Source organism: Aythya fuligula, chromosome 7 (genome assembly GCF_009819795.1).
Source record: "Aythya fuligula isolate bAytFul2 chromosome 7, bAytFul2.pri, whole genome shotgun sequence".
In the NCBI taxonomy this organism is placed as follows: domain Eukaryota; kingdom Metazoa; phylum Chordata; class Aves; order Anseriformes; family Anatidae; genus Aythya; species Aythya fuligula.
In genome coordinates this window covers 4,450,200-4,463,495 of record NC_045565.1, presented here as the reverse complement: position 1 = coordinate 4,463,495, position 13,296 = coordinate 4,450,200, and the positions used below count along the sequence as shown (strand labels likewise).

The following is a 13,296-nucleotide window of genomic DNA, read 5'->3' as shown; positions in this document are numbered from 1 at the left end:
GCCCAGAAAGGATTATCTCGAGTCTCTTGAGTTTTCCAATAGGACCTGACCATACTATATATAATTCTTCTTAGAATTAAATTATTTTCAGTGATTTCACATGTTGTGTGGCCTTTGGAAATGTGGAGGCTAATTAAGGACTGATTAAGCTAGGGGTAATCTCTCCCCCCTTCCTTTCATTCATTTAATGAATCATAATGTGATAAAAGGTCAGGACAGTATGGCAGATACGGTACAGGTTCTCATTTCTGCCTGTCTAAACATGTTACTGCTTTTTGTGTAAGGCACTTCTCAAAAAATGTAATTATTTCTGGATATTTGTCCTATGACAGCGTATTTTAAAGTTAAATGCACTGCTTTGCATGTATGTTTCTCATTTGTCATATCTGAGCACTTTTTAGCAGTTATTCCCTTTGTGAAGATAAGCCATTTTTCAAGTGTTTACAGGGCAACAGAGCTGATGGACAAAGTAGGTGAGGTGAGCCACAACTTCGTTACCTCAGAAACTAGATACAGTAAATCCATGACAACTTTATACTCCAGAAGGGCAAATCTGTACTCGGATGAGAATAAAATGAATGCAATAGTCTAGAAGACTACTAAAAAAAGCAGTAGTCTAGAAGACCTTAGTCTTCTAGAATTGGAAGAGGACTTTTGCAAAAACCTTTTAGTTGTTAAGTGCAACCTAATTAAGAACAAAGGTAGAAAAGGCAGAGGGCCTGTCTTCTCTCACATAGAACACAATTAAACACGCAAAATCAAGAAGAGAGCAGATCAGTTATTTTCTGCCCTGTGAGCCTTACCAATCATTCTTTTATAGCAGTACACAACTCTGCCACTAGACCATTTTAGTTGTGTACATTTTTAGCTGGATTAAGCTTAATGCATGTTAGAAAATACTGAAGTTAGGTTTCCCATGGCCCAGAAGTGTTGCCTGTGTGTTGTGTTTATACTTTAATCTTAGCCCTTTAAATGTGATTAATGTGCATATATATGTTTATTTAAGTTTACACACAAATCAACAAGACTAAATTAACAGTGCTATAAAAATTCTAACACCAACTTTCATAGACTGAAGGTGTTATACCACATTTCTTATGAAAAACAGAAATCTCTGAAATAAGGGGAAATACATAGTCTTATAGAGAATATAATCTTGGAGATTTTGCTTGGTTGGTAGATTTCCTTGTAGGATTAGCAAGAACAGAAAATATTTGTTAATATGGCTTTCTGAAGAACTGTTTTATCACGTAAGCCATAAAACTATTTCTGAATGTAATTACATAAGCGGAGTAGGGCAAAGTGTTTGTGGTTGTGTTTCAGATGAGTATTTCGTAAAGTGTCACACAAAGAACAAGTCAATTTGATTGCTGGGTATGATGTTAAAACTCGGCTGGAGTTCAGCATGCTAAGGAGACTAAGGCAAAGAGTACAAAGGTTCAAGCTCTGTTTCTGGGTCAAAAATGTAGGGGGCCAGCTGCACTTGGGCAACTTTTCTGGAACATGATATTTTTACAGACTAGAAGCCATGGAAATTACCACACTCATAAAGGTTAGAGGAACTTTAGTTGAGTGTTGATTCTCATATACCATATAAAAAGATTATTTTGATTGCCACTCATTGCCAACTCCAGACAAGTTTCCCAGTTTAATCCCAGTGTTAGTGTTGTAACTTCTATTAGATTGGCTATTCGGCAGTTATTCTAAACCCAGTTAGCAGTTTATCTAAGAAACTGACATATATTTCATCTCAGTGTCTATTTCTAAGCTGTAGCACTCCTTGGCTTTAAAGTCTGATCTAGGCTACGCTGATTGAAGTCTTCTGTTTAGTTTGGATTCTTTCTTTCTACCCCCATACCACTCTTTCAGCAATCAGGATAAAAATACAACAGATCCAATGTGCATGCTTTTCTTGTTTTTCTTCATATATCATGTCCCATGCAGAGATAGCAGGGAAATAACTTATTTCTTGCAAATTAATTGTTTTGGGCCTCTTACATAGCACAAGGCCTGAATATCATGCTATCCATATGTAAATACCAAGCCTTTGAAGAGACTAGGAAGTCAGTTGTGGTACACAATGATGATGCTCAAAATATAATTCAGCTCAAAGTGACCGAGCAAGAGGAAAACAGAAGAGAAAATAAATTAAGTTTGTATCTCTAACTCCCACAAACTTAGCTGGAGTGAACGGCTCAGGAGTGTGTGCAACAGCATGAGGAGCTCAGGTTTCCTGTCCTAGGCAGTGAGTTCTGCAAGCCAGGATCCCTACCAGAAGAAAACTTATTTGTACTTTGTTGTTTAGATCTAGGTTTTGAGAAGGCATCTGCAAGTGACTGTTCAGTGATTCATTACTATGATTATTGAGAATTTATACCTATTAATACTAAGATCTTCTAACTTGTCTTGGATGGGTTCTTAAATCTCTTTCATTTCTAGTTCAGAGCAAACTTCTATGAGGACTCCTTGGGGTTTAATTCCCATCTGTAGTTCAAAATTATCTACATTTGCTGACTTTGGGATATGATATGAAGCTTGTCTTTGAGCAAGCTTTATGGAGTGGTTGAATCAAGTGTAATTATTGTGCTCTGGGGAATAGAATAATTGATTCTTGGGACCTTTCTGAGACTGACTTAGTACAGGAACTGCAAAAAGATGATTGTGTTTTATCATTGTTGAGGTATCAGTGATGATGTGGCCTGTGTGGTGAGTTGGGTTCTGCAGATGGCTCTACAGACCGTGGTCTTAAATGTTCTAAAAGCTTTTGGACAAACACTACATTTCTTCTGCTCTCAAATTTATTGTACAGTATATACTAGCAAAAGTAAAGAATATTCATTTAATGGCTGTGAATAATGCATTCCATAAACGGCTGTGTTTTTTCTCTTTGTCCTAAAAATAAGGCAGTGACCATGCTGCTCTCTGGGTCTTACATAAGACACAACCAACGAGCATTGCCACATGCTATTCTTCATAGTAAATGACACAGATATGTGGGCACAATTTATAATTCTTATTGAAAAAAGATGTTAAACACGCCTAGGTACTTACTTCTTCCCTTCTTTTATTATAACATAGTTAATTGCTTTAATTCTGTTACTGCACAGGATTTTGAGGTTTAATTACCTCAGTTTTCTGTTTGATATTATTTGTATAGCAAAGATTTAAGGGAATAATGCCTTTAGTATCTAAGATTAGCTTGTAAAGCATAATTTCCTCTATTTATAGTCCCATTGATGTGAAGCCTGTTAATGTTTTCAACTAGAAATTTAAAATAATCACTTTGCATTACAAATTTATAAATTTATTCATTAGACTCTATGTCTGTCCTTTTCTTCCCATTACTTTTACTTCTACGTGGCATATTCTGAATGAATGTTATGAAGATGTATTACTTGCAGGGAAGGTGAGGGGCCTGATGGGCTGGATAGACAGACTTGGAGAAGTGGAAACATGCTCTCTGTTCATCAAAGAGTTGGACACTCACTCAGTTTATGAGACTTGGATGCTTTGTCTCCCAGGATTTCAAACTCAGTCTCCAAGAGGAAGCTCTAATCTGCATTCTAATACAGCATTGTGGAAGTGGAGACGAGAGGGAAGTTCTGTCCTTGTTCTCTTTCTCTGTGTGTAAATAGTTAAACATCCACTAGAGCAAGGACAGAGACCTAGGTGTTTGACCTAGTTCCTAGGCAGAAGAGTGGATTCTCCTTCTTTCTCAGCCTGTCCCTACCTCTTTTCTCCAGCACAAAGTGGAAGAAAGAATTCTAACAGCTTCCTCAGACAACCATAACCATTAGAGCTGAAATGCTATCTGAAAAGTCCTGCTAAAGGAGGGCCTGTACCATGTTGCCTCAAATTCTTACTTTTTGTTCACTGAGCTGGAGAAGGCAAGAGAGGGACTCATGTCTCCTGGTCAGACAGCTGTTCTGAAAGGTGGGATTTCCAGATTTCTGTGCTGCTGCTAAAGAATAGTTAATGATTTGTGCAAGCTGGGACAGCACCAACCATTCACTGTACCCACTGGCATGGAGTCATGCGGTCCTTCTGGGAGTGAAGAGTTGTACATGTACGTTGGACTGTCTTGAGGCTAAGGAAGAAAATGGGTGAAGTCTCCCATATATTGGGATTTGTCCTAACCTCTTCCTGCAATTGTATAAATCAATCCTCATTTAGTGTATCACCTATTTGAAAGAGCTGAGCAAATCTGACTTTAAGACATTTGGAATAACTGAACCACATTTTTTCCAGCATTTCCAGTGGTGATGAAATTTTACCTGGCAATCTAACATACTACCATCTGCATAAATGACAGGTATGGTGTTATTTCTAGTAAAAATGACAGCTTGTTTTTACATGCGCTTGATCAAAAGTGAAGCTAGAATCTTAGCAAAATTTTATCTGTATTTCTATGAAAACTTCGTGATTATCATAGCTGTAAAAGACTGAAAGCTAACGTGTTCTGTTCTCTGCAACAGCAAAATCACCAACTGCATTCTGATTCTAGATTTCTGTATTGTTGGTGATGAATGATGTGCTGGATGAAACAGAAGGAGTACATCTGGATTATTAGATACCATGCTGAGTGCATAATGCTGACACACAGGAAAATCTTGACTTGTAAGCTAAACACTTATCATATGGAAGTCAATGATAATAATAAATAGTGCACCAGGATGTAAGTCTATCATATTAATTACTGCACTTTATATAGTAATCTTAATCAATACCAGTACTTTAAGATATAGATCGTCATTTACAGCTTTTATATTGGATGATCCCTACATGTTCTACAGATACTGTAGATGAGACCAAGTGCTGCAATTGAAATTTGGGATAACAGTAAGGAAAATGCTATGGAAAACATTTTGTGAGAGGGAATTTTTGAAATAGTATGTAAAAATGCAAGGAAGCCAACACTTCAGGATTCTTACTGGATGCTGTGCTCCATTCATTATGCAGTGATCTCATACAGAGGAGAGTTGCGTTTGTATTTATGAGAAAGTGAGTAGGAGGCTTTTTCCTCCCATTATAATAAACAATTTAATGCAAATGTGCGATATATAGGATGAATATGTCTCATTTTAAAAGTTGTGTGAACTACAAAAAGAAAAAACAGGACAAAATCTGCAGGTGTGAATCCACCTCTACAACATATGACTTTCATGATGTTGATTGTTCTATAAATGGCAAAGCTATAGGAATTCTGAAAAATATTATGCATTGCCAAGTCTTTAAATAATACTTCTTAAATAATTCACTGCTTTCACTGAGGAGAAAACTCAGACTTGAACATTTTCAGTGTTTTAAAGATTTTCAAATCAAGCTTTAGGTTTGGTGTCATACAGAATAGCAAATAAGTATATAAATAACTTTCTGTCAGCTGCTAACTTTGACGCTGGTGGTGATCGTTGTTTCTAAAGGGGTTATCATGCAGTTAACTCGAAAGACTGGTTGGTATTTCACAATAGTTCTCTAAATAGTTTGTCTTACTACCATAGCAAGTACAAATTGTAACACTTGTGATTCATCTGCAAAACATACTGCTTTGCCAGTTGTTTTGCTCAAAAGTGCTGTGGCAGTGTGATCTGTCAGAAGGAAGGGTCAAGAGCAAAATTTAAAAAACAGGTATTACACTGCAGTTGTCCACAGAGGGTAATTTATTCCAGAAATCCCATGGCTTTTTGCTTATCTTTGCATGTTCTATGTCAGAAGGGCTAACAAATGTGAAAAGTTTCCTTATTGATGACAGATCAGGATAAACCATTATTTGCTGCGTTAAGCATGAGCTGGCAGGATGACGATGGAGGGCTCCATGGTCAAGGTGAGAGCAGAATAATCGCCTGCAGGCAGAACAGCTACCTAGCAGTCCTTAGGGCACTCTACAAGGGTGGACGAACCTGACTTACAGTGATATTAACCTCAAAATATTTTTATTCCTTCTTTGATTTTGTAAACACTGCCCAGACTGGTGGATTTATTGATTCCAGTTAAGAATGAACTGATATGTTTTAACTTCAGCTTTGTAGAAGGCTTGTTGTTTTCCTAAATTCTAATAATGACAGCCCTAAACTTAGTGTCTGCCAGTAACAGCTACCAAAACTTCTTTGTTAAGTACTTGCCTAACAACTTCCTGACAATTCATATGTATCAGGAGATTTGGAAAAATATTTAATGCTAAAAAATGAAAAATGTATTTTAGTTCAATCAAAGTGAAAGCAGAAACCTTTTTGTTACAGTTTGATTACCTTCCTCCTTAGTTTGGGTTAGAAACATGCAGTGTCTGAATGTGTGTGCATGCAGTGAGTTGAGCAGCTTGTAAACTAAAAAATGAAATCCTGTGTGCAGAACGTTATGTGAGAAGAAAGAAGTTTTGCATTCCTACCATTCTCTAATTGAGATTATCAGAAATGAAAATTGCTACACAGTCACAAAGCAAAACCTCTACAGCTGCATCCCCTTGGACTTCCTATTTAAAGCTCCAGTTTGCTATTCCAAAGCAGTACTTAGCAAAACGCTTACTCTGCAGAGTAGTGTAGCTGCTCAACCATGCAAACACCTTTTGTGCCACAAGTCATAATACATGCCTTGTTCACAAGTGAAATTTATTTTAATGACACTTGTTTTTCTTACCTGCTGACTACTTTGTTGATTAATATCCTCTCTGAAATGTAGTTTTCTTTCCAGGTCCTTCACAAGTGCAGCTTTATTTTCCCGAATAGAATCATCTGTTGCTAATGGCAGAGGCTTCAGATTTTTCTTTGTTAATCCCTGGGTTGAGCTATTAAAAGAAAATTCTCACACTAACATGCAGCAACCAGTACAGATATTTATATATACAGTCACCTGTGATATAATATGTTAAGCTTCAGTTGTCTGGAAGAACTTATTATTTATTTACATAGAAGCCAAAGCACAATATAGGATTTGTTTTTTTTGGTACTGTTTTTATGATTCATCCCATTCCTATTAATGCCATCAGACATTAAAGATGCACGTCTTAAAGAGAATAAGCACTATAATACTGAATAAAATTCTAAGTTCCGTTTATACTTATCCTAGAATAATGATGTTGCAATGGATGCTGAAGAGATGTGCAGAGGTATTACTGTAGGTGTACAATTAGTGCATTTTATTGTATCAGGCAATAATTTAGAAAGTTAATGCGATTTCTTACTGATCTTTATCTTACAACTTCAGTGATTACTTATTCTTCCTATAATCCTTCATTTTTCTCACCCTTTTATAACACCTAACATCAACATCTCTCTTTATTTATAGATTTAGTGTGTTTTATTTATCAGGGTTTGAGAACAGTTTTTAAATAATATCAGGGGACTGCACAAATGCATTGCTGAAACACAACAGCCACACAATATTAGAGAGAGTGCAGTGTTCCAGTAGCTTCCCAGTAGTTGGGATCCTAATAACAGGGTTCTAGGTAAAAGGCATAACTGACCGTTGCTGTGCAAGATACCTGCCTTGTGGAGTGCCCTGCAGGCACAGTGACCTTTCAGCTCCGAGTCTCCGCACGATACGCTCTGGTTATGTGAGAACTCAGCTCACAGGGGAATGGTGAAATGTAAAAGACAGTATCTAACTGCCCTAGCTGGTAGGCATAGTGTAAGGATTTATTTGAGAATGCCTTCATAATAGTTTATTTGGTATGACAGTTAGAAAAAGTGAAGCACCTTGCAAACATTAAAAGTTATTAGTACAAATTAATTGGGCTTGAGCATTTGTGCACCAGCTCTGAATGGGAGGAAGGGTAGTGGATGTGCAATTGCATTTGATTTGTGCTTTCTGGTGCAACTTTATGGAAGCAGGATGAAGGTTTGAGTTGGGTATAGTTAAAACCTTCACTGTGAACCTGCTAACTTTATTTTATAAGGCCTGCCCACGATGCCAGGGCCTTGAAGTACCCCAGGCACGTGCCAAAGGGTAGCTGTAATTACCCGCCTGTGCTGGGCAATCAGGAAGTCTGGGAGCAGAGGTGCAATAATGGATCAAAGGCAAGATTTCCCTGCCAGAGTGGTGAATGCTCTGTATGCAGGGACATTTTCTCTGTTACAATTACAGGTTGGTGGATGTACTATCAGCAAGGTAAATAGGAGCTTGGGACTTACTGATGGCTATCACTACTTTGAAGTGTAACATCAGTAAAAGGGGGAAATATTCCTTACTTTGTGCAGAATTTGGAGTGCTGCAGATAAAGAGTTTTATCAATCTACTGGTGCAATTTCTTACTGATGAACACATACTAACACATGTTACCAGACTACCATGCTAACGCAGGTTTCAGTGTCTGCAAAAGGGATATTAATTTCAAGTCTTCTAGTGAAAAGGGAACTCATAAGGCCACAACCTTTCTAGTACATCATTGTCCTGATTTGCTTGTGTGGTGGTAGCCATTTTGTCACAGAAATCATTCTGGCTGTGAATTAAAAGATTTCTGTGCAAGCCATTAACTCGCCTGAGATTTTCTAGGAGACTTTAAATACAGAAAGTATTGCAGTCAGAAAAATACCTTTCCACAATTTATTTCTTCAAATTATCTGGCCTAAGAAATAACATATTATGAGGTATGATAGGTAAGAAGGTTTTTATAGCTCATATAGGCAAAAGGGCTTTTAGGCAAATGGTCCTTTATAGATCATATAGGCAGATGGAGTGGCTTATCCTGCGAGCTCATGGTGAAATCTCTTTTCTCCCATGAGAACAGTTCTGTGAATCTCTGACTGAGCCCCCATATTCTTGTCTGTATCTGTTTGGAAACTCCCATTTCTCTATCCTGAGTTTATCTCACCCTTAAGAGAGAAGATAAATAAAATGCATAACTGTAACTTTACCTTTTTTTTTTTTTTTTTTTTTTTTTTTCCCTTATAGAAGTAGTTTTCTCTTCCTTTCTTATATGAATGTAAAGATGAAGTGACCAGAATATGAGTGACTCACAAAAATACATCTTAGTTTCCTTTACAAGTATTTCACGTCCCTGCTTCTGCACATACAGTTCGTGCTACTTACGTGACTGGTGTACTTTTGGGCAGCCCCATAGCGTTGGTTGATGGTGCAGAAGGAAGTGAAGGAAGAACAGCGCTAAGGAAAGCTACTGGATTTGGAATTCGGCCAGTTGGGGAGACCGGAGTAGGAGTCACACTCTGTGGCTGAAATTGTTTTACACTGGATGTAGACAGTGTTAACGGAGGCACCGTGGATTCTTTTGGGCTTGGTAGAGACTGATCACTTTTGCTGGTAAATGCTGCTGATGGCCTTGATGGTGTAGGTGGAGGATTTGCCGTGACATTTTCCTTGTTATTTGTTCTTTGAGTTCCTTGAGAGACACTGCTGTATATTGTTACCGAGGAGCTAGAAGAGGAAATGGTAGGCGGTGGGGTCTGTGACGACAGGAACTGCTTAGGTCGGGTATAGTTGAATGCTTGTGAAGCAGAGGCTTTGCTTTGTTTGTACGTGGTTGAGGTGGATTGTTGATTGAATGAAGTAGCAGAATTCAATAAAGCTGTGTTGAATGACAGCTCTCTTGTAGATGTCTGATGCACAAGCTGTTGCTCAAGCAAGACTTGGTTATGGAGCTGTTTTAACTGGGTCTGATCACTGCACGCAAAACAAAGATAAACAAGATTGATCATGAGCCTGGTTGAAGCCCTGAACATGATGGCTGATTATGTTTCCATATGTGAATTGTGAGAGAAAAGACCTATGGCCTGTGATAGAGTGAGAGGTAGGGAAAGCTGCTAAATGACATATTCTCTAACATTATGAGAAGAGCATAATATTAGTTGGCTACAAAAATAAACTTTTCCTTCCTCTGCCCTTCCTTGGAAGAGTCATGATAAAAGCTTTTTGACTGAAGATGATTCTTACATTTTAACGCATAAAAGATTTTTTTTTTTTTTAAATCTTACTTGAAAATATTTAAGGGATAACATTGTCAAGTTCTGCTCTATGTCACCTTAGTACATCTCTACTTGTGTAATAAAGAGTAGGACTGGGTTTGTCGAAATGAGAATTTGCAAGCCAGAGTGCAGTTATTCACCTTCTGTTAAAGTGAGCTCTGAAACCAGCATTCTGGCTGATAGAACTTGGCAATAATCCACCAAAAGAGACACCACCAATGTAGTTTAGGTGGCACTGACATTTAGCGACAGGTAATAGTGCGTCTTTCAGAGAGTTTTTGCACCTCATGAAATTGTTATTTCTTAGATGCTCTCTATTGTGTGTGTCTTCAGAACCTTTTTACTTTGCAGTCAAGAAAATCTATTTTATATTGTCAAGTGATCTATTTTGTTATTGCATATATGGAAATACAGGCTAGCTTTTCTCCTTACAAAAACAGAAACAACATAGAGGATTTGGAAACTTATCACGTAATAAATTGCCCGGCATTAAATAAATATCATCAAAAAATTAAAAATGTAGAAGTGGAAACACAATGGTACTGGTAAATCAAATACAAGAAGTTAAGTGAATTTATTTAAAGGAATTACTCTTTCTATAATTTACTAAATAAAAATCCCATTAAAGGTAGATTAAGTTAGCAATTTCAAGCTTTTGAAAACTACAGAGTTAAAGAACTAGAAGTTGTGCAATCCTGATTTTATCTCGTTCATATGCATCTGCACAATAATGTACTCCTGTGTAACATTTTGTAGATTTTTGGAGAGAAATCCCGGTTTATGCAAGCAGTGATGCGAACTGTGGGCAGCTTAAAGTCTGCTTCTACTCATCCCTTAGATATAGCTTTAAAAGTCAGTAGGGCTGTGTGTCTGGGCTTCAAAAATAAATAAATAAAAGTAACACTGCTCCAAGTTCTTCCTCTCCTGCATGGTATGCAAGTTCTGTTTTCTCGCTTGTAATGTTTATCCTATGAAATTACATCCCCGCTTAAGGATATCAGTGAATTATTTTATAAAAGTCCTTCCTGAACCGTTAGTTAAAGCTGCTGCCTATTTAAGAAGTGAAATGAAGGACTCTGTGTGCTTTTTGTTAAACTAGATTTTAGAGGTTCCAAAAATACTGAAAAGATATTTCTTAATAAACTGCAATGTGCATTCCAGAAATCATTCTGTAAGAAAATTACACTATTCCTTAAACTTCCCCCTTGGACTCACAGTGCACTAATCATGCAGGTGCTCTTTAGTTTATGTGGTTTCACATTATCAAACACTTGCAAGTATTTTTTCTGTTTTAGGAGGAATTATGTTTGTGAGATATAAAATCATGAGGCATGGCCTTTGGGACTACAGTTGTTGGCCCATACTGTGTGCAAGACGAGTACGTCTGCTTTTGGCAAAACTGCATAATGAGAATTGAATGAGATATATTGGAAGAACCTGGTTTTATTTTGCCTGCACAAAAGCAATGTTGTTCATCTGTTATTTGCAGTAGAAGACATGGAATTAAATAAAATTTAAAAGGGAAAATATTTTCCTTTGGAGCACACTTTTCTCAAGAGACATATACAGAAAAATATCTCTGTCTCTTTAGAAAGTGCTTTCTAAGGCTTAGTTGGTTAATTAGGCCAGCACCATGTGATACTGTCTTTTTGTTCCATGTTTATGTTTTTGTCTCTACAGTGTCCTGGTCTATGAACAGACATGTGATAAAGCAGATACAAAATAATAGCATTCATGCTCCTGAGACTTAGAATACCTTTTACTTACAGCTTTGGTTTAGCCAATACTGGAGGGGGTTCCTTGGATGGTGATGTTGGCTCTGGTACTTTCACTGGCTGTCCGTTTATCCTGTCCTGGAAGTAGTTGGGTCTGCTTTGGTTTGTGGTGCCGAGTCCATCCTCTGGTGGTGACTCACTTTCTTTGTCGTCTTCAGGCAGCTTGAAGTGCACACGGAGACCTATCTTGGAACTCGATCTGGGTTCGTTGTGGTTCACAAGAACACCTTCAAGTTTAGGTTTGGGGGGTTGATTGACACGTTGGGAAGGAACATGTGGGGGAGACTGATGTTCAGCAGCAACTAAGTTGATTGAGCTCATTGTGTGAAGGGCAGCAGCGTTACTACTGTCTTCAGATGCTGAAATAACAAATACCAAAGTTTTGATGATACATAAATACCATAAATTATAGTGAAATGAAATCAGAAAAGATACATTTGGAAAAACCTTCTCTAATGTCCTGGCCAGCTGCTGGAATGAATGATTTCACCTCATTTGTTTACCAACAAACTCCCTTAACAAAATAATATTGTAAAAAGCGAAAGGTGGGAGGAACAGCCACAGCCCTGGTTTGAAAGATCCAGTAGTGCTCTACAGCTATGAATTCCACCAGCATCTTTGCAATACAAACTTTCTTTTCAGAGGGTTCTCATGCTTTTTAGTTGTTCAGAGCACTGCCAGGACTTGAGCTGAATTGGAGTCCCCAGCGTGCTATGCTTTTACATACAGGTTTTTCACTCACCTGTCTCCTTAGTGCCTTGGCAGCATAAATCACATAGGCAGTATGAAAGAATCTGTTTTGGGGGTTTCTATTTTGGGTTCTGTACTAAAGGTTTATTAAAGAGCAAAGTAGGCAGTCCATGGAGGTTCCACAAATGGCTATTGCCCAATTCTTGAAGTCAGCAAGAGTCTTGTTTTAGGAAGGGCTGTGTGGGATTCATTCCCTAACGTTGCTTGCTGCTTCGTGTTTCTAACTGGGGAAAGACACTTTGAAAAGACATAGCAATCTGTAAGTTTGATAAGCAGCCTGGAGCACACAGCACATCAGCCTTCCCTGCTTGTATTTACTAGCCAGCAAAGGACTCAAACAGTCTCTTACCTTTGACAGTTAGACGAGCTATACTAGATACTGTGCCATATTTATTGCTTGCAGTACAGGTGAAACTGCCAGAGTCTTCTGAAAATACTTCAGCAATAACCAGAGTACAGATTTCCTCTGCAAAGCATCAGAGCAGTATTATTACTTGAAATGAGCACACATTGAACAAACACACAAAGCCTCGACTACACTAGGGGACGTTTCCTTAAGGTTTTCCACCTTGCTCAGTTTGATTTTATTTTCATCTGTATTATCAATTTTGGCAGCCTTTGTGTGCAGCAGCTGTTATCAGCATTGTGTGCAGCAACTGGTACCCTCTGTGCTCCAGCATGCCCAACAAAAGTGAAGAACAGGTGGCAGCAGTGTTTGGAAAACATTAGAGAATGTCCTCCCAATCACATGAAGTACAGACTTTCTTTATGAAGAGCTTAATATTGAATCTGGAGAACTAAAATGCACTCTGTACACACAAGTCACTAATATATATATATTTATCTCTTTGCAGATTGAA

General features: G+C 37.9%; 1 protein-coding gene across 1 annotated transcript in view; it reads right to left on the bottom strand.

The window, feature by feature from the left end:
- MYPN (myopalladin) overlaps positions 1–13,296 on the bottom strand; it is a 43,494-nt gene that overhangs the window by 11,783 nt on the left and 18,415 nt on the right. The window contains exons 8-11 of the mRNA XM_032191441.1: positions 12,786–12,902; positions 11,679–12,045; positions 9,022–9,609; positions 6,631–6,778 (exon numbers count right to left, since the gene is read on the bottom strand). Coding sequence (XP_032047332.1) covers positions 6,631–6,778; positions 9,022–9,609; positions 11,679–12,045; positions 12,786–12,902 — 1,220 coding nt within the window. The remainder of the gene's footprint in view (positions 1–6,630; positions 6,779–9,021; positions 9,610–11,678; positions 12,046–12,785; positions 12,903–13,296) is intronic.